The sequence below is a fragment of the Scyliorhinus torazame genome, chromosome 29, assembly GCF_047496885.1.
Source record: "Scyliorhinus torazame isolate Kashiwa2021f chromosome 29, sScyTor2.1, whole genome shotgun sequence".
Classification (NCBI taxonomy): domain Eukaryota; kingdom Metazoa; phylum Chordata; class Chondrichthyes; order Carcharhiniformes; family Scyliorhinidae; genus Scyliorhinus; species Scyliorhinus torazame.
This window is the reverse complement of record NC_092735.1, coordinates 24,590,515-24,611,973: the sequence shown is the minus strand read 5'-3', so window position 1 is coordinate 24,611,973 and position 21,459 is coordinate 24,590,515. Positions and strand designations below refer to the sequence as shown.

The 21,459-nt window shown below is 53.0% G+C and overlaps 1 protein-coding gene across 3 annotated transcripts in view; it reads right to left on the bottom strand.

The window, feature by feature from the left end:
• LOC140403940 (serine/threonine-protein kinase BRSK2-like) overlaps positions 1 to 21,459 on the bottom strand; it is a 498,437-nt gene that overhangs the window by 64,299 nt on the left and 412,679 nt on the right. For 2 of the 3 annotated variants that reach the window (XM_072492220.1, XM_072492222.1), the window contains exons 3-5: positions 19,711 to 19,796; positions 12,602 to 12,742; positions 504 to 620 (exon numbers count right to left, since the gene is read on the bottom strand). In XM_072492220.1, coding sequence (XP_072348321.1) covers positions 504 to 620; positions 12,602 to 12,742; positions 19,711 to 19,796 — 344 coding nt within the window. Of the gene's footprint in view, positions 1 to 503; positions 621 to 12,601; positions 12,743 to 19,706; positions 19,797 to 21,459 lie in introns of all 3 variants that reach the window. The other variant, XM_072492221.1, reaches the window with a different exon arrangement.

Here is a 21,459-nt window from a genome sequence, read left to right as displayed (position 1 = left end):
GCTGTGGAGCGCTTTGGGGCATTCTTGGAAAACGGCGCTGCGTAAACGCAGCCTTAGGTTTTCAGTGGTTGGGACGCCTGCCATGAAAACGTGAGGACGTCCTTCTCACCTCAGCCATCCCCCCCCACCCCGGCAAGTCCCCTGGTGGTGTAAGGTTGAGGGGCACCTGTCGTTTTGGTCTCTAAGCTTACAAGTGATGAATGGTCACATGGGGGGGGGGGGGCTGAGAGACAGAATAGGGCATCCAACAGCTCGGAATTGGGGGGGGGTGGAAATGGGAAGGCTAAAAGCATCCACCAGCGCGTGACAGAATTATGGGCTGCGCAGACGTCTTTTGGAGCGTCTTCGCATTGGCAGGAACGGCGGCAGCTGATTTGTGCACAGCAAGCTCCCACAAACGGCCATGAAAGTGGCCATTTTAGTCGTGTATGCTGCGGCGTGAACAATGACCTCAGCCCAGCGCGACGGAGCAAAGTGACAGGTGTTGACTGACGGCCTCTTACCCACAGCTGGTCTCGAGTAGACTGTCGCCAACCTGCAGGGAAGCCATTCCGAAATCTGCAATCCGGATATTGTTCTTCTCATCCAGGAGTAGGTTCTCCGGTTTCAGGTCTCTGTGGCTGCGGAGCAACAGAGGGCGAGTTAAAATCACGTCAACTGGGCCCCGGTGGGCTATCGGAGGTAGGGCCGCTCGAGGCTGTTTCCACAATCTTGTCTAAGGCGGAGGTGTGGGGGTGGGAGGGTGGGGGGTGAAAGGTCGAAAAGATGTCCAAAAAAGGGAATGGGGAGCAGGCCTACGTTGGGGAATCTCTCAGAGGGTAGGTGCAGAACCAAAGGGCTGAATGGCCTCTTTTTTTTGCACTGTAGGGATTCTATGGTTCTAGGGATGTTCGGGACCTTGGAGAATCAGGCAGCGTTTGAAATGGTTCCAACGAGGGAGGAAGCTATTTGGCCCAACGTGACTCCGTTAGCTCTCCGCAGGGGCAGTCCCGCCCCCCCCCCCCCCCCCCACCCCCACCCCCACCGCCCTTTCCCCACCTCCCAAAAGCGTTCTCTCTATCAATCCAATCCTCTTCAAGTCGTCAGGGTTGAATCTGCTCCGCCGCCAGCCCGGGCGGGACATTCCAGATCCTGACCATTCACCGTGTCAAAAGCTTTTTCCACATGTCGGCCATTGCTTCTTTTGCCAATCGAGGTGGGGGGGGGGGGGGGGGGGGGGGAGATTGCACACATTCGAGCTCTCCCAATTCTTTGCGGCGCAGCTCCAGAAGGAGCCAATAGGAGGCGCACACGAGCGTTTCTTTATTTTTTAAAGGGCGAGTTAAATTTAGAAGAACGAGAGTTGCTCTCATTGAAATTTACAAAATATCTGGTGGGTGTTGGGGGGGGGGGGGGGCGGTCGACAGGGTGGATATAGGAAGGATGGTTCCCCCTGGCTTGTGGGTGTCTGGAACCAGGGGGACTGAGATGAGGAGAGCTTTCTTCGCTCAGAGGGTGGTGCGTCTTTGGAATTGTCTCCCCCAGGGGGCCGTGGGAGCTCAATCATCGAGTCCGTTCAAGACAGAGATTGATGGTTTTCCGAATACCAACGATATCAAGGAACATGGGGTTAGGGTGGGGAAAATGGCACAGAGGTGGCCGATCGGCCGCGATCTAGTTGAATGGCGGAGCAGGCTCAAGGGGCCAGGTGGCCTACTCCTGTTCCTAAGTTCCGACTTAATTCCCCCTTCCTCCTGTGGGGAGGTGATTCTCCCCAATTGGTGGTTCCCAGCCGGGGGCAGAAGGAGAGAACAGAATCTCATCAACTGGGGCCGTTTAGAGATCCAACATGTCAAAGGGCCGAGCTGCTCCCCTTTAATCAGACAGTGCAACTTCAGCACAATATTATCGGCAAATAATAACAGAATGGGGAAAGATTGCCTCAGTGCTGGCTCTTTGAGAAAGCTACCCAATTAGTCCCCTTTCCTGCAAATGTTCCCTCTTCAGTATTTATCCAATTCCCTTTAGACCAACAACTTATATTTATCTGGCACCTTGAACATAATGAAACATCGGCAGTCACTTCACAGTAGCACGTTATAAAACAAAATGTGTCACTGTGAAGGCCCAGGAGGCTGGGTAGTTGGGTAAACGTTACTTTATTCACGGTCAAACGGCGGGGAAAATACACACAGTGTCAGCCGCAGTCAGGACGAGCAACATGTCAGTCCCTGTCCGGGCCGGCTTTTATACAAGATCATTCTTTTTTTTTTAAATTTAGAGTACCCAATTATTTTTTTTCCAATGAAGGGGCGATTTAGCGTTGCCAATCCACCTAATCTGCACATCTTTGGGTTGTGGGGGCGAAACCCACACAGAAATGGGGAGAATGTCACTGTGAAGGCCCAGGAGGTGACACCCATGCAGACATGGAGCAGCAGGGTAGCACAGTGGTCAGCACTGTGGCTTCACAGCGCCAGGGTCTCAGGTTCGATTCCCCGCTGGGTCACTGTCTGCGCGGAGTCTGCACGTTCTCCCCGTGTCTGCGCGGGTTTCCTCCGGGTGCTCCGGTTTCCTCCCACAGTCCAAAGACGTGCAGGTTAGGTGGATTGGCCGTGCTAAATTGCCCTTCGTGACTTAAAAGAATTGGAGGGGTTATTGAGTTAGGGGGATAGGGTGGAAGTGAGGGCTTAAGTGGGTCGGTGCAGACTCGATGGGCCAAATGGCCTCCTTCTGCACTGTATGTTCTATCTTCTAATGTGCAAACTCCACACGGACAGTGACCCAGGGCCAGGATTGGAACCCGGGTCCTCAGCGCCGCAGTCCCATTGCTAACCACTGCGCCACAAGCTGCCCCTAAACAAGATAATTATGAGCCCCAGCTGGGCGGGTCTCCACCCACTCGTGGGGAAGCTCGTATCCCACGGTCCCGCGGGGAGATGGATCAGGGTACCCCTGTGGGCCCCGTGGGGGTTATTACAGTCACTGCGCCACATAAGGAGACACCGGGTCAGGTGACTGGCCCCAGTCGGTAGGTCTTAAGGAGCATCTTAAAATGAGAGAGAGAGAGAGAGGCGGAGAGATTGAGGGAGGGGATTGCACAGCTTCAGGTCCCAGGCAGCTGAAGGCACTGCCCCGAATAGTGAAAATGTTAAAGAGGCTGGGATGACAGGAGGGCGATTTTCTCCAGGTGTTGGGCTTACAGAGATTAAAAAAAATAAATTTAAATTTAGTGTACCCAATTCATTTTTTTTCCAATTAAGGGGCAATTTAGCGTGGCCAATCCACCTACCCTGCACATCTTTGGGTTGTGGGGGTGAGACCCACGCAGACACGGGGAGAATGTGCAAACTCCACCCGGACAGGGACCCAGAGCCGGGATCGAACCTGGGACCTCGGCGCCGTGAGACTGCAGGGCTAACCCACTGCGCTGCCCGGGGCTTACAGAGATAACGAGAAGGGCCAAGGAAATGGAGGGATTCGGAAACAAGGACGGGAATTTTTTTTCAATCAAGATGATGCTCGACTGGGCGCCAATGAGGGTGTCCTAGAGCACAAGGGGGGGGGAGGGGGTGATGAGGGACTTGGCACAAGTTCGGCAAAGTTTTTGGACGGCCTCAAGTGTTACGGAGGGCAGACTGTGGGGGGGGGGGGCCAGTCGCTGGCGCGTTGGAATGGTCGCGCCTGGAGATGACGAAACCATGGAAGAGCGTCTCCACAGCAGACGGGCGCTTTGAGATTTATTATTGAATCTGCTTCCACCGCCCTTGCAGGCAGCCCGCTCCATCCAGATCACAGCCCACTCTGGTTTCCTTCACCAAATCGTCCTAAATCTCCGCGTCCTGGTTGCTAAGCCTACTGCCGGTATTTCTCTCTATCTATTCTCCCAGCATTATTTCAGACGGCTCTCTGTTCAAATAGTATCCAGCGCTGCTGGGGTTAACGCTGGCTGTTGCTGCCTCTCTGTTTGTGTCGGCGGTGGGAGACGAGATTGAATTAAAGTTGCTTGCGGGACTCCATGCCTCCAACCAGCATAGGCCCGAAACAGATCCTCGATTAAAATGCAGCCCCATTCATCACCCAGTCCGGCGCAAGCACTTCCATTCCATCAGAAATTTTATTACATTGTCCCTGCGACATAATTACTACTGGCCTCTGTAGCCGTGATCTGAATAAAGGATTACTCTAAAGCTGCCTGCAGAGGCTAATGCAACAGCCCGTGCATCACAGAGTGCTGTTTATAGCTACTGAGGATTCCAGGATACTGGGAGAATCCCACTAATCCCAGCGCGTAAAGCTGGTATTTATAGGGACTCAGCAGCAGAGAATTCTAGAATGGTTACAGCACAGGAGGCAATTCAGCCCACAGTGTAGATGGAGGCCTTTCGGCCCCTCGAGTCTGCACCGAACCTCCGAAAGAGCATCCCACCTCGGCCCACTCCCCCCGCCCGATCCCCGTAACCCCCACCTAGCCTTTGGCCACTAAGGGCAATTTACCATGGCCGGTCCATCTAACCTGCACAACTCTGGACTTTGGTAGGAAACCGGAGCACCCGGGGGAAACCCATGCACACACGGGGCAGCACGGTAGTTAGCACAATTGCTTCACAGCTCCAGGGTCCCAGGTTCGATTCCGGCTTGGGTCACTGTCTGTGCGGAGTCTGCACATCCTCCCCGTGTCTGCGTGGGTTTCCTCCGGGTGCTCCAGTTTCCTCCCACAGTCCAAAGATGTGCAGGTTAGGTGGATTGGCCATGATAAATTGCCCTTAGTGTCCAAAATTGCCCTTAGTGTTGGGTGGGGTTACTGGGTTATGGGGATAGGGTGGAGGTGTTGACCTTGGGTAGGGTGCTCTTTCCAAGAGCCGGTGTGGACTCGATGGGCCGAATGGCCTCCTTCTGCACTGTAAATTCTATGATAATCCAGTCTATGAAACGTGCAAACCCCACACAGACAGTCACCCAAGGCCGGTATCGAAACCGGGTCCCTGGCACTGTAAGGCAGCAGTGCTAACCACTGTGCCACCGTGCCGCCCTTAAACCTTGCTCTCTCATTCTCAACCCTTCCATCAATGAGAACATTCACTGAGGTAATCACCACTGTTGTATATATTAGGAGATGTGTGGTAAGGCCCTGTACTACAGGTACGGGGGTAGTCCCTGCCTGCTGGCTCCGCCCAGTAGGCGGAGTATAAATATGTGTGCTCCCCGTACAGCAGCCATTTCGCCAGCTGCTGTAGGAGGCCACACATCTTAGTGTAATAAAGCCTCCCTTGTATTCAACTCTCGTCTTTGTGCAATTGATCGTGCATCAATTTATTACACTAAAGTTATCAGAAGGTGGACCTCCGCATCAAGCCGGATCGCCTGCAGCTGGATCCGCAATCAAACAACGCCAAAAAGGACTTTGAACATTGGCTAGCCTGTTTCGAAGCTTACATCAGGTCTGCACCAGACCCAATTCCGGAAGCTCAGAAAGTCCAGATCCTCTTCTCGCGGCTGAGCTCCAACGTTTTTCCGCTTATCCAGGACGCGCCGACCTATGATGAAGCCATGGCGCTACTGAAAGAGAACTATGCCCAGCGGATGAACACACTCTTCGCCAGACACGTACTCTCTACTCGTAGTCAGCTCCCTGGTGAGTCCGTAGAAGATTTCTGGCGTGCCTTAATTCCCCTGGTCAGAGACTGTGGCTGTCAGGCCGTCATGGCCACGGAACATTCGAACCTCCTCGTGCGGGACGCTTTCGTTATGGGGATAGGGTCAGACCACATCCGCCAGCGACTTTTAGAGAGGGCCACGCTCGACCTCGCGGCAACCAAAAAGCTGGCACTATCGATGACGATCGCCTCGCGCAATATCCAGGCCTACACCCCCAGCAGTGCGGCCCACCCCTCCTACACTTCATGGACTCCGCAGACGGCCGCCCCACCGGGGATCTCACTCAGCCAATCCTATGCCTGTGCCACGCGTCAGCCAGCCAACCCCGGGGGCCCCCGTTGTTACTTCTGTGGGCAGCAAAAATACCCCAGCCAATGCTGCCCAGCCCGCAGCGTCCTTTGCAAGGCCTGTGGCAAGAAGGGGCACTTCGCTGAAGTGTGCCAGGCCCGCTCAGTCGCCGCTATCGCCCCGACCCCCCTCGCGTACGGACAGTGGGCGCCACCATCTTCCCCTCCTTGGACCACGCGCAGCCAGTGGGCGCCGCCATCTTACCCGGACCATGTGCGGCCCGTGGGCGTCTATCTCAACCCCCGCCACGTGCGGCCCGTGGGCGCCGCCACCTTGTCCACCCCAGGATCATCAGGCGTCGCCATCTTGTCTCTCCCATGGCACATGGGCGCCACCATCGTTCCAGGACCTGTGCCCCCCGGGCACCCCATCGTCCGACACCAGCGACGACCAGCCGCGACTCGCCTCGGTCACGATTGACCAGTCTCGCCCGCACAATCTAGCCATCGCCTCGACAAGCGTGAAGATCGATGGGCACGAGATCTCCTGTCTGCTGGACTCCGGGAGCACCGAAAGCTTCATCCACCCAGATACGGTAAGGCGCTGCTCCCGCGCGGTACACCCCACCAACCAGAGAATCTCCCTGGCGTCCGGGTCCCACTCCGTGGCGATCCGGGGGTACTGTATAGCCACGCTCACGATCCAGGACGTAGAATTCAGCGGCTTCCGCCTCTACGTCCTCCCCAACTTCTGCGCTGCCTTGCTACTCGGCCTGGACTTCCAATGCAACCTCCAGAGCCTAACATTGAAATTCGGTGGGCCCCTACCACGCCTTACTGTGTGCGGCCTCGCGACCCTAAAGGTCGACCCACCTTCCCTATTTGCAAACCTAACCCCGGTTTGCAAACCCGTCGCCACCAGGAGCAGATGGTACAGCACCCAGGACAGGACCTTCATCAGGTCCGAGGTCCAGCGGCTGCTGCGGGAAGGTATCATCGAGGCCAGCAACAGCCCCTGGAGAGCCCAAGTGGTAGTGGTGAAAACTGGGGAGAAACACCAAATGGTCGTGGACTACAGCCAGACCATCAATAGGTACACGCAGCTCGACGCATACACCCTCCCACGCATATCTGATATGGTCAATCAGATTGCACAGTACCGGGTCGTCTCAACGGTGGACTTCAAATCCACCTACCACCAGCTCCCCATCCGTAAGGCGGACCGCCCACACACTGCCTTTGAGGCAGATGGCCGCCTCTACCATTTTCTTAGGGTTCCCTTCGGGTCACCAAAGGGGTCTCGGTGTTCCAAAGGGATATGGACCGAATGGTCGACCGGTACGGGCTGCGGGCCACTTTCCCGTACCTAGACAATGTCACCATCTGCGGCCACGATCAGCAGGACCACAATGCCAACCTTGCCAAATTTCTCCACACCGCCACTCTCCTAAACCTCACTTATAACAAGGAGATGTGCGTGCTCAGCATGAACCGCTTAGCCATCCCCGGCTATGTGGTCCAGAACAGAGTTCTGGGGCCCGACCCCGACCGCATGCGCCCCATCATGGAACTCTCCCTTCCCCACTGCCCCAAGGCCCTCAAACGTTGCCTGGGGTTCTTTTCTTACTACGCCCAGGGGGTCCCAAATTATGCGGACAAGGCCCGTCACTCATCCAGTCCACCCTTTTCCCCCTGACGGCCGAGGCTCAACAGGCCTTCAACCACATTAGGGCCGACATCTCCAAGGCCGCGATGCATGCAGCAGACGAGACGCTGCCCTTTCAAGTGGAGAGCGACGCAGCAGACGTCGCCCTAGCCGCCACGCTCAACCAGGCAGGCAGGCCCGTGGCATTCTTTTCACGAACCCTTCATGCCTCCGAAATTCGGCACTCCTCCGTCGAAAAAGAGGCCCAAACCATCATTGAAGCTGCGGCATTGGAGGCATTACCTGGCCAGTAGGAGATTCACTCTCCTCACTAACCAATGATCGGTAGCCTTCATGTTCAATAACACACAGCGGGGTAAGATCAAAAACGATAAAATCTTGAGGTGGAGGATCGAACTCTCCACCTACAACTATGAGATTTTGTATCGCCCCGGCAAGCTCAACAAGCCCCCCGATGCCCTATCCCGAGGTACATGTGCCAGCGCACAGGTGGACAGACTCCGGACTCTGCACGACAACCTTTGTCACCCGGGAGTCACATGGCTGTACCACTTTATCAAGGCCCGCAATCTGCCCTACGCAGTCGAGGAAGTCAGGGCAATCACCAGGGACTGCCAGGTCTCTGCGGAGGGCCGTCCAGCTGGCCCTACGGTCCAGAAATCTCCCGGCCACCCGCTGGCAGGAGGTCCTATGCACTGCGACTAATGACACGCCCCATGAACATCTCTTTGCCTTCCCCAGGAAGTCCACATCCGGGGTGTCGCTCCCTCGCAGCTCCACGACCCGTACCCCTCCGTAAGCACGTACGACTCCACAAGGCGGACCCGTTGGTTGAAAGGGTGCAGTTACTCCACGCTAACCCCCAGTATGCCTACGTAGCGTACCCCGACGGCCGCCAGGATACTGTCTCCCTCAGGGACTTGGCACCAGCAGGTTCCACACACACACACACCCCTCCGGCCCGGCGCCACCCTCCCCTCCCCCGGCGCACCCAGCAGCAACCCTCCCCCAGGACCATCCGTCCTCCCCTGCCCACGCCCGAGGATTAGGAGGATTTCGGCACTCTCCCGGAGTCACCGAGGACCAGACCAGCACTGGAATCGCCGCCACAACTGCATCGCTCCCAACATCAGATCAAGGCCGGGGACCAGCTAAACCTGTAATTGGTTCGGGACTGTTAAAGCATCATGTACTGGACTGGAATGTTTTTTGCCTCTGTATATTGAAACTTGCTCTGTGTATAGTTCTCCGCCACCCCCGCCGGACTCAATTTTAACAGGGGGTGAATGTGGTAATCACCACTGTTGTATATATTAGGAGATGTTTGGTGAGGCCCTGTACTACAGGTACGGGCGTAGTCCCTGCCTGCTGGCTCCGCCCAGTAGGCAGAGTATTAATATGTGTGCTCCCCGTACAGCAGCCATTTCGCCAGCTGCTGTAGGAGGCCACACATCTTAGTGTAATACAGCCTCAGTTGTATTAAACTCTCGTCTTTGTGCAATTGATCATGCATCATTCACCTCCTCATCCACTCTCCTCATCCACCCAGACTCCTCAAAGAACTTTATCCAATCTCTTCTCAACTTTCTCTTTCTCTGAAGGAGAACAGTGGCGGGGACTCTAATCCGTCCCTCTAACTGAAGACCCTCATCCCTGCCAACATTCTCATGAATCTTTTCTGTCGTCTAAACCCAATACCCCCACAGCCTTCCTGAAGTGTGGTGCCTAGAATTGGGTACGCCAGCTCAGGCCGAACCTGGGCTTTAAAAAGGTTCATCATGTTGTCTTTGCTTTTGTGCTGCATGTATCTCGATAGGGAGAACGGAATGGGAGAGTTTGCCAGTAGGAGGAGGCTTGTGTGGAGTATTGGCACTGACGTCGACCAGTTTGGTCACATTCTGAGCTGTAGGCTCAATGTAATTCACAGGCCTCTGAATGTTGGACAAGGCCCTGGCTTTTTCTTCTGGATCTCGGGTCCGTCCCGAGCTGGATGGGACTAAAAGTGCTCCCTCTCGGGCTTGAATGGTGAAATGGGTTAAAATCAATCCCGCCTCCTATCTTGAGCCTGGGCTCCAGCCCTGCGCCTGCACCGTCAAGATTGGGGAGTGAAGGGCGGCACGGTGGCGCAGTGGTTAGCACTGCTGCCTCACCGCGTCGAGGACCCGGGTTCGATCCCAACCCTGGGTCACTGTCCGTGTGGAGTTTGCACATTCTCCCCGTGACTGCGTGGGTCTCGCCCCCCCCCCACAACCCAAAGATGTGCAGGGTTGGCCTCGCTAAAATTGCCCCTTAATTAGAAAAAATGATTAGGAAGTGAGGAGGTAGTGATGGGGCGGGGTGGGATGGGATGGGGGGGGTGCGGTAGTCAGTCAGAACTCCTTCTTGCTGGGAAGTGGGCGCTCGAATCGACCCTGTCCGGTCACATATGGGGCACAGTTTCCAATCCAGCCCCAGCGGGAGCGTTTGACAAATCCCACTTTCGGAAGAGGGAGTTGTGAGGAGCTTGGTGGAGGTGGGTAAAATCTGAGGCTGAATCACCTCAGAACCACCGTGTGATTGGCCTCGAGGCCTAGGAGCAGGCGGTCCGTCGCCAAGACTAAAGCAGGGTTTATCACACATCGATGGGGGTGGGGAGGGCCGTGGGCATGAGAAAGAACCAGAAACAGGAGAAAGAATAAATTAAAATGGATTTAAGAATGACCCCACACAGAAATGTTTATTGTCGAAGGAATTGGTAGCAATTTTCTCCGGCCTGGGCCAAAAGGCCACCTGGTGGAAGGAGGCTATGAGTCTCGAGCTATTCCAAGGTTTGCGCGATCACCCAGGCATCAACGGGTGGTGCACGTTCCAAGTATTACAAAATATTGGCACTCTGCTCTGATACCTCTGTTAGTTCTCCTATGGTGTTTACAGGGGCAGGAATATTCTGACCACATGAGTCACATCATTCTGCCCCTTTAATGACCAAATTCCGAGGTCGCTTTGAAGCCAATTGTGGATCAAAACCGGATTCAGGAAGTGACTGGGTTTACTTTGCTTCTTTCAAGCAAAGTAACTGAATATTGGCGGTTGACGTTTTGGGGCTCAATCATTTTCTCGATAACCATCTCCCCTCGAGAGAGAGAGTCACCGCTTCCCTCTCCCGGCTCCTGGCACGGAATACTCCAAACCTACCCCCCCCCCCCCCCCCCCCCCACGCAATGGCAGGTTTCCCGAGGCAGATCACCACAAACCAACGACAGAATATTCCCGAGCCACCGAAGTCGGTGGCGATTTACATTCCTTGCCCCCGCCGCTGTCGAGGAAGCCCCGTGGCAGCGGCTCGACTTGGGCGGAAGTTCCCGCTGGCGGGAAAGGGCTGGGGAATTCCTCCCCGAATGCTCTTCTCTGTCGCCGACAGTTGGTTGCACCTCACTGCCCTGATCCAGCTCACGTTCCACCCCTCCAGCCCTTGGTTGTCCTTCCTCAGCCACCCTCTCTCTTTAATCCCCACTGTTGCTGTCCCCCCATCCCTCCCCCGCCTCCCCATCCCTCCCCCGCCTCCCCATCCCTCCCCGCCTCCCCATCCCTCCCCCGCCTCCCCGTGCCCATTTTCTGCCTCACTCCCCTCCCCATTTCAAAGAACTAGGAATGCGAAGACCTCTCAGTGGTGCTGGGGGGGATGGGTTGCTGGTTGAGGGGAGGAGGGCGGTCTGAAGCTTTTGAAGGGATTGGGGAAGTGATTCCTGTTGAATGTGGAGCAGTAAATGGATGGAGCCCAAAAGCAGGAAATAGCTCAGGTCACAGGGTTAGGAGGGGTGGGGAGGAAGTGCGGAGGAGGCTAATGGAGACTGAGGCACTGGCCTACTGAACATCTACTGTGGACCACTGGGCGTCGAACCCTACTGAAGATCATACCAGGGTTATCTACAAGATTAAAAATGAAAATGAAATGAAAATCACTTATTGTCACAAGTAGGCTTCAATGAAGTTACTGTGAAAAGCCCCTAGTCGCCACATTGCGGCGCCTGTTCGGGGAGGCTGGTACGGTAATTGAACCGTACTGCTGGCCTGCCTTGGTCTGCTTTAAAAGCCAGCGATTTAGCCCAGTGTGCTAAACCAGCCCCTTAATCTCACGGTCCCTGGTGTAATCGCCCTCTCTAGCTTGAGTTAGTTGATCCCACTCAGAGCAAGGGGGTTTGCACTATCACAGGGACTCCCAATAGGCACAGCTTCTGGCGGTTGTGATGCTAGACAAAGAAACCACGGGTCACTGTAGAGTTCATTGCTTCAAAGGTTCTGCGTTTATGTGAGTCGGGTAGGGCTGCACGTGGCGCAGTGGTTAGCATTGCAGCCTACGGTGCTGAGGAATCGGGTTTGAATCCCAGCCCTGGGTCACTGTCCATGTGGAGTTTGCACATTCTCCCCGTGTCTGTGTGGGTTTCACCCCCACAACCCAAAGATGTGCCGGGTAGGTGGATTGGCCACGCTAAATTGCCCCTTAATTGGAAAAAATGAATTAGGTATTCTAAATTTTAAAAGAAACAAAACATGTGAGTCGGCTAACTGATCTATGCTCACTGTGCTTGATCAAGCCCGGGTGTTGACTCAGAGCTAAGTAAACAGACATAACTGTCGCTCCTCAATGATGAGTTGGGGGGATGTTTTAGACACTTTAAAGCACCGCACAAAACAATAATGTTCCTGTGCACGTGGAAATAGTGTCATCTCTGTATCTCTCCCCAGTCCCACTGTATGTGGCTGCCTTTTAATGCCCTTAGTGAATCTCAGGAGGAGTATTAAATACTACCTTTGTGTGATGTTGGCGTGAGGAGACATTTGAGCTTCGATGGACCACTGACACTGAGTTTTCAAAATACATGGTCAGGGCTTGTAGAGTACCACCCCAGCCTAGAGTCAGTGCCTTTACGAGGGAGAGGGACCCGCACTCGAGGGAGAGTCAATTCCTCAAGTGTCAGAAAAAAGAAACACGCAGGAGAAAAGCTTTACCCCTATAGAAACGTTCCCTTACCATATGGAGTGACTATGACAGAAATCCAGTGCGGATATAATTTGTCGGAAGAATTTGCGAGCTTCTTTTGGTGTCAGTCTTCCCTTTTTGACAAGATAATCAAACAGTTCCCCTCCGGACACATGTTCTAACACTAAGTACCTGAAAGAAGAAAGGAGAAGAAAGTGAAAACACCACAGACCACTTGGCAAAATTAGTTGACTCAATATCAGATGCTTTACTAATTGACAAGGTTAAAGGTTTCAGGCTCTCAGACACTTCGCACCAGTACCCTTAGCAACACACTGAGAGGCCTCCATCTCCAGGCCCCTGGTACCAGTGCCCTTAGCAACACACTGAGAGACCTATTTCTCTAGGCCCCTGCCCCGGCGGCCCTTCGCTGTTGTGTTATGGGATAATTTGATATCTCAATGATGAGATCTTGAGACTTGTATGTTTAAGCGTGAACCTTTAATTGTTGATCTTTAACTATCTGCAGATCCTAGTTACTGGCATGCATGGTGTTGCTGTCTCCATGCAGGTTCCTTCTAGAATGTTCTCTCAGTCTATCACCATGTGACACTATACATCATACAGTGGGCAGTGGTATTCTCCAGCCCACGTTAACCCTTGCCATGCAGGCACATACAACATCCCCCTTTCTTCTCAAAAGAAAACTTCCCTCCTTGCAACGGAATATAACTATTTGCAGTACTGTTGTGTATTAATGTGTGTTCCTTGTCGGAACAAGGTCACTTTAAGAGTTTGACCACATGATGTACTGATGACATCATCGACAGTTTGGGCGGGCTGACAGTAAGTCTATTCTAGCAGCCTGTGAGAAAACACTTTTCCAATAAGGCTCTTGTTTGTTTGTGCCTTTGTGGTCCGAAAGCCTATCCTTAAAAAATACCACAAAGAAACTGGCGATGAGGAGGTCGGAATCATGTTGGCAGACTCCCAAAGAAAACAATATATAGAAAAATCATCGATCCATGCACAGCCACACGAAAAGGATTAGGAAGCAAAATAACTTCACTACACCAAAGTTGGCAATGGAGTGGTGCCTAATATGAGCAGCAACCATCGAAGGAACCTAAATTTAAACAAAGATCTTGGTGAAAACAGCATCAAAAGAAGCTTGCCATGTGCTCTGCCCGGAAAGTTTGGGAACAGTGCTCCCTCTGCTGTGAGTAGCTTATTCATTTGTTAAAGTAACAAATACCCTGCAACAATAGTCGAGAGATGGGGGTGTTCCCGGCTCTGGGCCACTGTCCATGTAGAGTTTACATTTTCTCCCCGTGTCTGCGTGGGTTTCGCTCCCACAACCCAAAGACGTGCAGACTAGGTGGATTGGCCACGCTAAATTGCCCCTTAATTGGAAAAAATGAATTGGGTACTCTAAATTTATTTTAACAACTTTAGCCGAAAGCTCAAGCTATCCATAAAAGATGGTTGTCTCTGCTGGGGACTGAGAGCCATCATTCCGCCATTGTTAAGGGAACGTGCCCTAAACTAGCTCCTCGAAGGCCATTGGGGATTAAGGATGAAGGAGATGGCCAGAAGCTATTTTTTGTAGCCAGGGCTCGATAGCGAAATCGAGAAGGAGACAGGAATGTGTTCCATCTGTGCAAAGGTTGGAGACCTGCTGCCACTAGCGGCATTACACCCACGAGGCTGGCCAGAAGGCCCATGACAAAGAGTTCATGTCGATTATGCAGCACCATTCGAAGGGTGAATGTTTTTCATTGTGGTAGAACATAGAACATACAGTGCAGAAGGAGGCCATTCGGCCCATCGAGTCTGCACCAACCCACTGAAGCCCTCACTTCCACCCTATCCCCGTAACCCAATAACGCCTCCTAACCTTTTTGGTCACTAAGGGCAATTTATCATAGCCAATCCCCCTAACCTGCACGTCTTTGGACTGTGGGAGGAAACCGGAGCACCCGGAGGAAACCCACGCAGACACGGGGGAGAACGTGCAGACTCCGCACAGACAGTGACTCAGCGGGGAATCGGACCTGGGACCCTGGCGCTGTGAAGCCACAGTGCTATCCACTTGTGCTACCGTGCTGCCCACCCGAAATGGCCTGAAGACGCCATTATGAAGACTCCGTCCTCGGAGAGAACAATAGGTTCGGCTACTGAACAACTTGCTAGCGACAATGGGCGATTCACAAGAATTCACTAATTATCTAACAGAGAACGGAATCCACCACATCTGATCCGCTCCTTAACATCCTGCCACAGATAGGCTGGCTGAAAGGTTTGTTCAGACAATGAAGTATTCATCGAAGGTCACTCGCGAGCAAGGAACATTGTCGAAATGGCAAAGCCAATTCCTGACGACATACAGGAAGACAACACATTCGACAATCCAAAGTTCTCTGGCATTACTCTTTAAAAAAGATGTAAAGTACCCAATTTTTTTTCCAATTAAGGGGCAATTTAGCGTGGCCAATCCACCTACCCTGCACATCTTTGGGTTGTGGAGATGAAACCCACACAGACTCGGGGAGAATGTGCAAACCCCACACAGACAGTGACCGGGATTGAACCCGGGCCCTCAGTGCCATAGACAGCAGTGCTAACCATTGCCCCTTTGGCATTACTCATGGTAAAATATCAGTTCCTCACAGAGTTTGATCTGCTGAAACGGCCTAAGATGAGAGAGATTGTCGAGAGGAAACAGCAAAGTCAGGTTTTGCGACGTGAGAACAGGGCAAAACGCAGTGTTTTTCATAAAGGTCAAGTAGTATTGGCAGGACATATACCACCAGCGAGAACTGGATAAATGCCATCATCTTAGCACAGACAGGACCGGTCTCCTACACCGTTCAAACTCGGGAAGGTTAGTGTGGAGGTGACGAGCTGATCACATTTTAGCAGCTAGAATGAGATTGCCAGAGACAGAGTCAACCGCGATTCGGCAACAAACTGAGCCACGGGAAGACCCAGACATTCCTGAGATCCGGACAATACCAGAAACACCGTGGGAGACTCTGCCCCAGTTGAGGACGTTTCAACACCGAGTCATCCTCCGAATACCACGTCGACTCCGGTTGAGACAGCAGACGACGTCCAAACTAAACCAAAAAACACCAGGGGTTTCGATCAACACGAAAAAGCAGATGCCTGAGGTTTATCGGCAACCACACAGGAATCGACAATCTCCAAAACGCCTAACTTATTGACTGTTGTGTATGTTCATAGCTCATATTGTAAATTTTGATTTTTAATGTTATATTGTGTTTCATTGCAGGAACCTCTCTTGGAAAATTGGGGGTGGGGTAGAAAGTGTTGTGTATTCATGTTGTTCTGAGTGGGAACACATCACATACTGATGACTGCAGCTTGGAAAGTTTGATATCAATCACTCCTGGGTGACTACGCCCAACCCTGGTGCATCTTCTCAGTTTACATTCCAGTTGAATAGTATTTACGTGGCATTGTTCCCATGGGCATAGGTAGGGAAAAGCTGAAAACCAGGAAACCAATGCATCGATGGCCCTTAATATCTCACTGAGAGGCCTCTGTCTCCAGGCCCCTGCCCAAATGGCCCTTAATAACTTACTCTACGGCCTCTGTCTCCAGGGCCCTGAGCCAATGGCCTTTATAACTCACTGCGAGGTCTCTGTCATAAAATCATAGAATTTACAGTGCAGAAGGAGGCCATTCGGCCCATCGAGTCTGCATCGGCCCTTGGAAAGAGCACCCTACCTAAGCCAACGCCTTCACCCTATCTCCGTAACCCAGTAACCCCACCTAAACCTAGGTTTCCCAGCCCCTGTACCAATGGCTCTTCATAACTTACTGTAAGGCTGCTGTCTCCAGGCCTCTGCGCTAATGAAAAATGAAAAATGAAAATCGCTTATTGTCACGAGTAGGCTTCAAATGAAGTTACTGTGAAAAGCCCCTCGTCGTCACATTCCGGCGCCTGTTCGGGGAGGCTGTTACGGCCCTTAATAACTCACTGAGAGGCCTCTGTCTCCAGGCCCCTGTGCTAATGGCCCTTAGTAACTTACTGTACAGCCTCTGTCTGCAGGCCACTCCACCAATGGCCCTTAAAAACACACTGACAGGCCTCTGTCTCCAGGCTCCTTCGCCAATTTCCCTCAGTAACTCGCTGAGAGGCCTCTATCTCCAGGCCCCTGTGCCAATTTCCCTCAGTAACTCACTGTAAGGCTTTTGTCTCCAGGCCCCTGTGCCAATGGCCCTTAATAACTCACTGAGAGGCCTCTATCTCCAGGCCCCTGTGCCAATTTCCCTCAGTAACTCACTGTAAGGCTTTTGTCTCCAGGCCCCTGTGCCAATGGCCCTTAATAACTTTCTCTACGGCCTCTGTCTCCAGGCCGCTGCACCAATGGCCCTTAAAAACTCAGTGAGAGGCGTCTGTCTCCAGGCCCCTGTGCTAATGGCCCTTAATAACTCACTGAGAGGCCTCTGTCTCCAGGCCCCTGCACCAATGGCCTTAATAACTCACTGCAAGGCCTCGGTCTCCAGGCCCCAGCGCTAATAGCCCTTAATAACTTACTCTATGACCTCTGTCTCCAGGCCCCAGTGCCAGTGGGCCTTATCAACACACCACGAGGAAACGTCTCTGCCCATCGAAGTTTCTCCACAATTCTCCCCTCCTCTCTTAAAGGCACGGACTCTTGCTGAGCCATGGTGGCTGTGATGACAACCTGGCCTCCAGTAATCCAGCCATTGGTCCTTTCATCTGTGAGCCCTGAGATGTCAGGGTATTGGATGGAGAGCGACACAGCTGAGCCTGAACGTGCCTTGAGCCCTGCAATTATCCACCAGAACACACTCGATGGTGTTCAGGAGCAGGAATCCCTTTCGACCCCCAGGATATCGATTCGTTTGCCCAAGCAGAATCCAGCCACAGCAAGGATGGCCACAAGGAGGCAATGCAGGAGAGGCCATTCCTGATTATACAGCAATTGACCAGGACTGGGCGGCCCTTGCTTTCAGGTGTCCAAATATTGGAGTGTCCATTAGAGATAGGGATTTGAGCCAGGGCCAATCCTTCTTCAAGATGGTTGCCATTTCCACTGGGAATATTAGTCCACTGTGCAGAATTAGAAACTCAATACAAATATTGAAACTTTTCATTTGGTATCGAGCCCACCAGCCTACAGTGCGGCTCTGAGGAGGGAAAGAGAGAGAGGAGAGAAGTAGTGAGAGATGAAGAGAGAGGAAGGAAAGAAGGCGGGGAGGAAGAAGGGATAAATATAGCAAAGAACGAACGGATGTTGGGACAGACGGCGGGAAGGACAACGAGAGGGAAGGCGGCACAGAGGGAGGGAGCGAAGGCAGAGGCAGGGAGGGAAAGAGGGACAGGGAAAAAGGTGAGGAGGGTGGAAGGAAGATAATCCCCTCGTGAATTACAGAGTTTACGCTTTTGAAATATGAACCAACCCCGGCCACATCATCCTGAGCGAAACAAACTCAAGGCAAAGCAGAAAAAAGTGCAGAGCCTTAAAAACGTTATTGTGAATATAAATTAAATATTTCACAACTTAAACTGGAAGGGGAGTGGGTGAAGCAGTCTTTTCACCAGGCTCGCTCACAGGGCCTAGTGTTTAGATGGAGCCTAGCCCTGTTGGGGTGGAAAAATTCCCCGTCAGTGTGAATTGGAACTGGGGGCAATTCGAGATCCAATACCCAGTAGGAATGGGCTCACTGTGCAGAACATCACTGGTCCAACTTACTGAGAGGCCTCTCTCTCCAGGCCTCTGCACCAATGGCCCTTAATGACTCAATGAGAGGCCTCTGTCTCCAGGCCCCTGTGCCAACTGGCACCGAAATTAAGAATTCCGCTCCAGGAGGCCACATGATTTGGTGATGGCAATTCTCAGGTTGGTACCTGGGCTGGGAATTTCCTCAGATCTGCTTACTGTACACCAGCAAGGTGGCAGGAGCTACATTTACTGGCGACAGAAAAGAGGAAATTGCTTCCATCTCCGCCCCACCCCATGTTGGTACTGGGGCTCAATGTAGAGGGCAATTTACTCTCTTTCAACCTGACCTGTGCCTGCCTGACTGAAAAGCTGAAAAGGCAGAAAGCCTCCTGACGAACGCGGGAGATCCCCAAGCACATTATGGCCAATGAAGTACTTTTGCAATGGGGTAGGCCAGAGGTGTCCTGCGGGAAACATGGCAGCGATCTGTGCACAGAAAGCTGCCACAATCAACAGTGTGGCAATCTGTCTCCAATGATTTCCATTGAGGGATAAATATTGCCCAGAACACCACATTAATGCCTTACGAGCGATTGGGGAATGGGAGCATCGGGGTAATGTTAGTGGACTTGCATTCCAAAGGCCTGGGCTGATGCATCAGAGACGGGAGTTCAAAGCTCACCAGAAGCAGTGGGGGAAATATAACTTGAAATAAAATGCTGGTCTCATTAATAATAATCATGAACACTACTATCTGGTTCACTAATGCCCCGATAGGGGAGGGAATCTGCCATCCTTACCTGGTCTGGCCTACATGTGACTCCAGACCCACAGCAATGTGGTTGACTCTAAGGTGGCTGTGTAACCATTCAGTTCAAGAGCAATCAATGGACAATAAATGCTCATTCCCAAGGGTGGCACAGTGGCTAGCACTGCTGCCTCACGGCGCTGAGGACCCAGGGCCGGGATTGGCAGGGGTGGCACGGTGGCATAGTGGTTAGCACTGCTGCCTCACGGCGCCGAGGACCCGGGTTCGATCCCGGCTCTAGGTCACTGTCCGTGTGGAGTTTGCACATTCTCCCCGTGTCTGCGTGGGTCTTGCCCCCACAACCCAAAGATGTGCAGGGTGGGTGGATTGGCCACGCTAAATTGCCCCTTAATTGGAAAAAAAGAATTGGGTACTCTAAATGTTCATTCACATCCGAAGAGTGCATAAAAATAAACATACTCAATTTTACATCTTGCCCGAAGGACAGCACCTTCAACAGTCCAGCACTCCCTCAGTATCACATGGGGAATGTCCCTGGAGTGGGGCTTGAACTCACAACACCAGGAAAAAACAGTTCTATTTCTGACCGATTTGGAGGTGGCCACTGGCGCTCCAGGAAGACCCGGGAAAAATGCACAAATCATAAAACAAGTGAAAAATATAATACCTACAAATATTTCTTATTTTCATAGACATCGTGGAGCTTCAGTACATGAGGGTGCTCGATCAACTTCAAAATGGCAATCTCCCGTTCCACCTACAGTAAAGCAGAAAGGAAAATCCTGTCATACTCAATCCTGGCAGCAGGAGGCAGCGATGGTACGGAGTGTCGGACAATGAATAAGAACAGGAGGAGGCCATTCAGCCCCTCAGGCCTGTTCCATCGCTCAGTTAGACCACGGCTGATCTGTCACTCAATTCCATTTCTCCCTCAGGACCACACAGAATTATTGTAGCGGAGAAGGAGACTATCCAGCCCATCGTGTCTTCACCATTTGGGGCAGCATTCACTGTTTGGGATACTATGTTCTCCCGCCGGAGCGGAATCGTACCTGATTTGCGCTCACGCTGGAAACCCAAGTCAGGAAACGAGTCCCAATCCTTTGCCATACGGGATTCCGCGATCGGGCCGCCCGCTGAAAAGAAGCTGTGAAACTAGCTTTGATGTGGTCCAGGGGCTGTTAATCATAGCAAAGTGTTTAGAAACAATGTGGTTAGTTTCACAGCTGGGTACTTCAAAGCAGACAGCTGGGTTTGCGTGGAAGTTGTCAATTACAGATCAGTGAAAGCAGTTTCACAGAAATATGAATGAGAGGCTTGCAGATCAAAGATCTGCGGGGGTTTAAACCTAGCTCACTGGTTTTCTCTTTCCAGAAATTGACAGGTGCTGCTTCCTCTGTCTGAGACAGCAGGTGTATTGCCCAGGTGAGTGTTAAAGCAGATTTGTTTTCCACTGCCTGTGTCTGGACTGCCCTCTAGCGTCCAGACAAGGGTCTCTCTCGTGTGTGTGTGTGTGTGTGGGGGTGGGGGGGGGGTCTCTGGTGGAGGTCTCTCTAATTGGGGGGAGTCTGTGGGGGGGGGGGGGGGGGGTTGGAGGGGGGAAATGTTGCATTGTGGGTGGGAGGGTGGTCCTCTGTTGGACTTTGGGGGAAATTCCCTGAAAGAGTTGGGCACTCTAAATTTAAAATAAAAAAATGTTCATTCACATTCAAAGAGTGCAGAAAAATAAACAGACTCAATTTAACACCTTGCCCGAAGGACAGCACCTTCAACAGTCCAGCACTCACTCAGTATCACATGGGGAATGTCCCTGGAGTGGGACTTGAACTCACAACACCAGGGGTGCAATTCTCCCATTGGGAGTCTAAGTGCCGATGCCACTCCGTGTTTCACTCTGGCGTCGGAGCCGCTCCTAGCCCCTATTCTCCCGCTACCAAGGGGCCGGCGCCGCGTAAATGACGTCACCCGCACATGCGCGGGTGCCGTCCTCCCCGAGGCCGCCCCGCAAGAAGATGTCGGATGGATCTTGCGGGGCGGCGGAGGAAAGGAGGTCCTCCTTCAGAGAGGCCGGCCCGCCGATCGGTGGACACCGATCTTGTGGGCCAGACCCCATTTGAGCCCCCCCGGGTGCAGGACCCGCCACAGGTCGCCCCCCCCAGCATTACCACCGACAGCGACCAGGTGTGGACGGCGCCGGCGGGAAGCCGTCGTGTTGGGCAGGCCGCTCGGCCCATCCTGGCCGGAGAATCTCCGCTCGCCCGTTGCAAACGGCGAGCGCCGATTCTCCCAGCGGCCAGCCGTGATTCTCGCCGCGCCGGTTTGGGGGGGGGGGGGGAGAATCGCGTGCGGGCGTCGGGGCGACGCGGCGGGACACGCGCGGCACCCCGGCGATTCTCCCACCCGGCGTGGGGGGGGGGAGA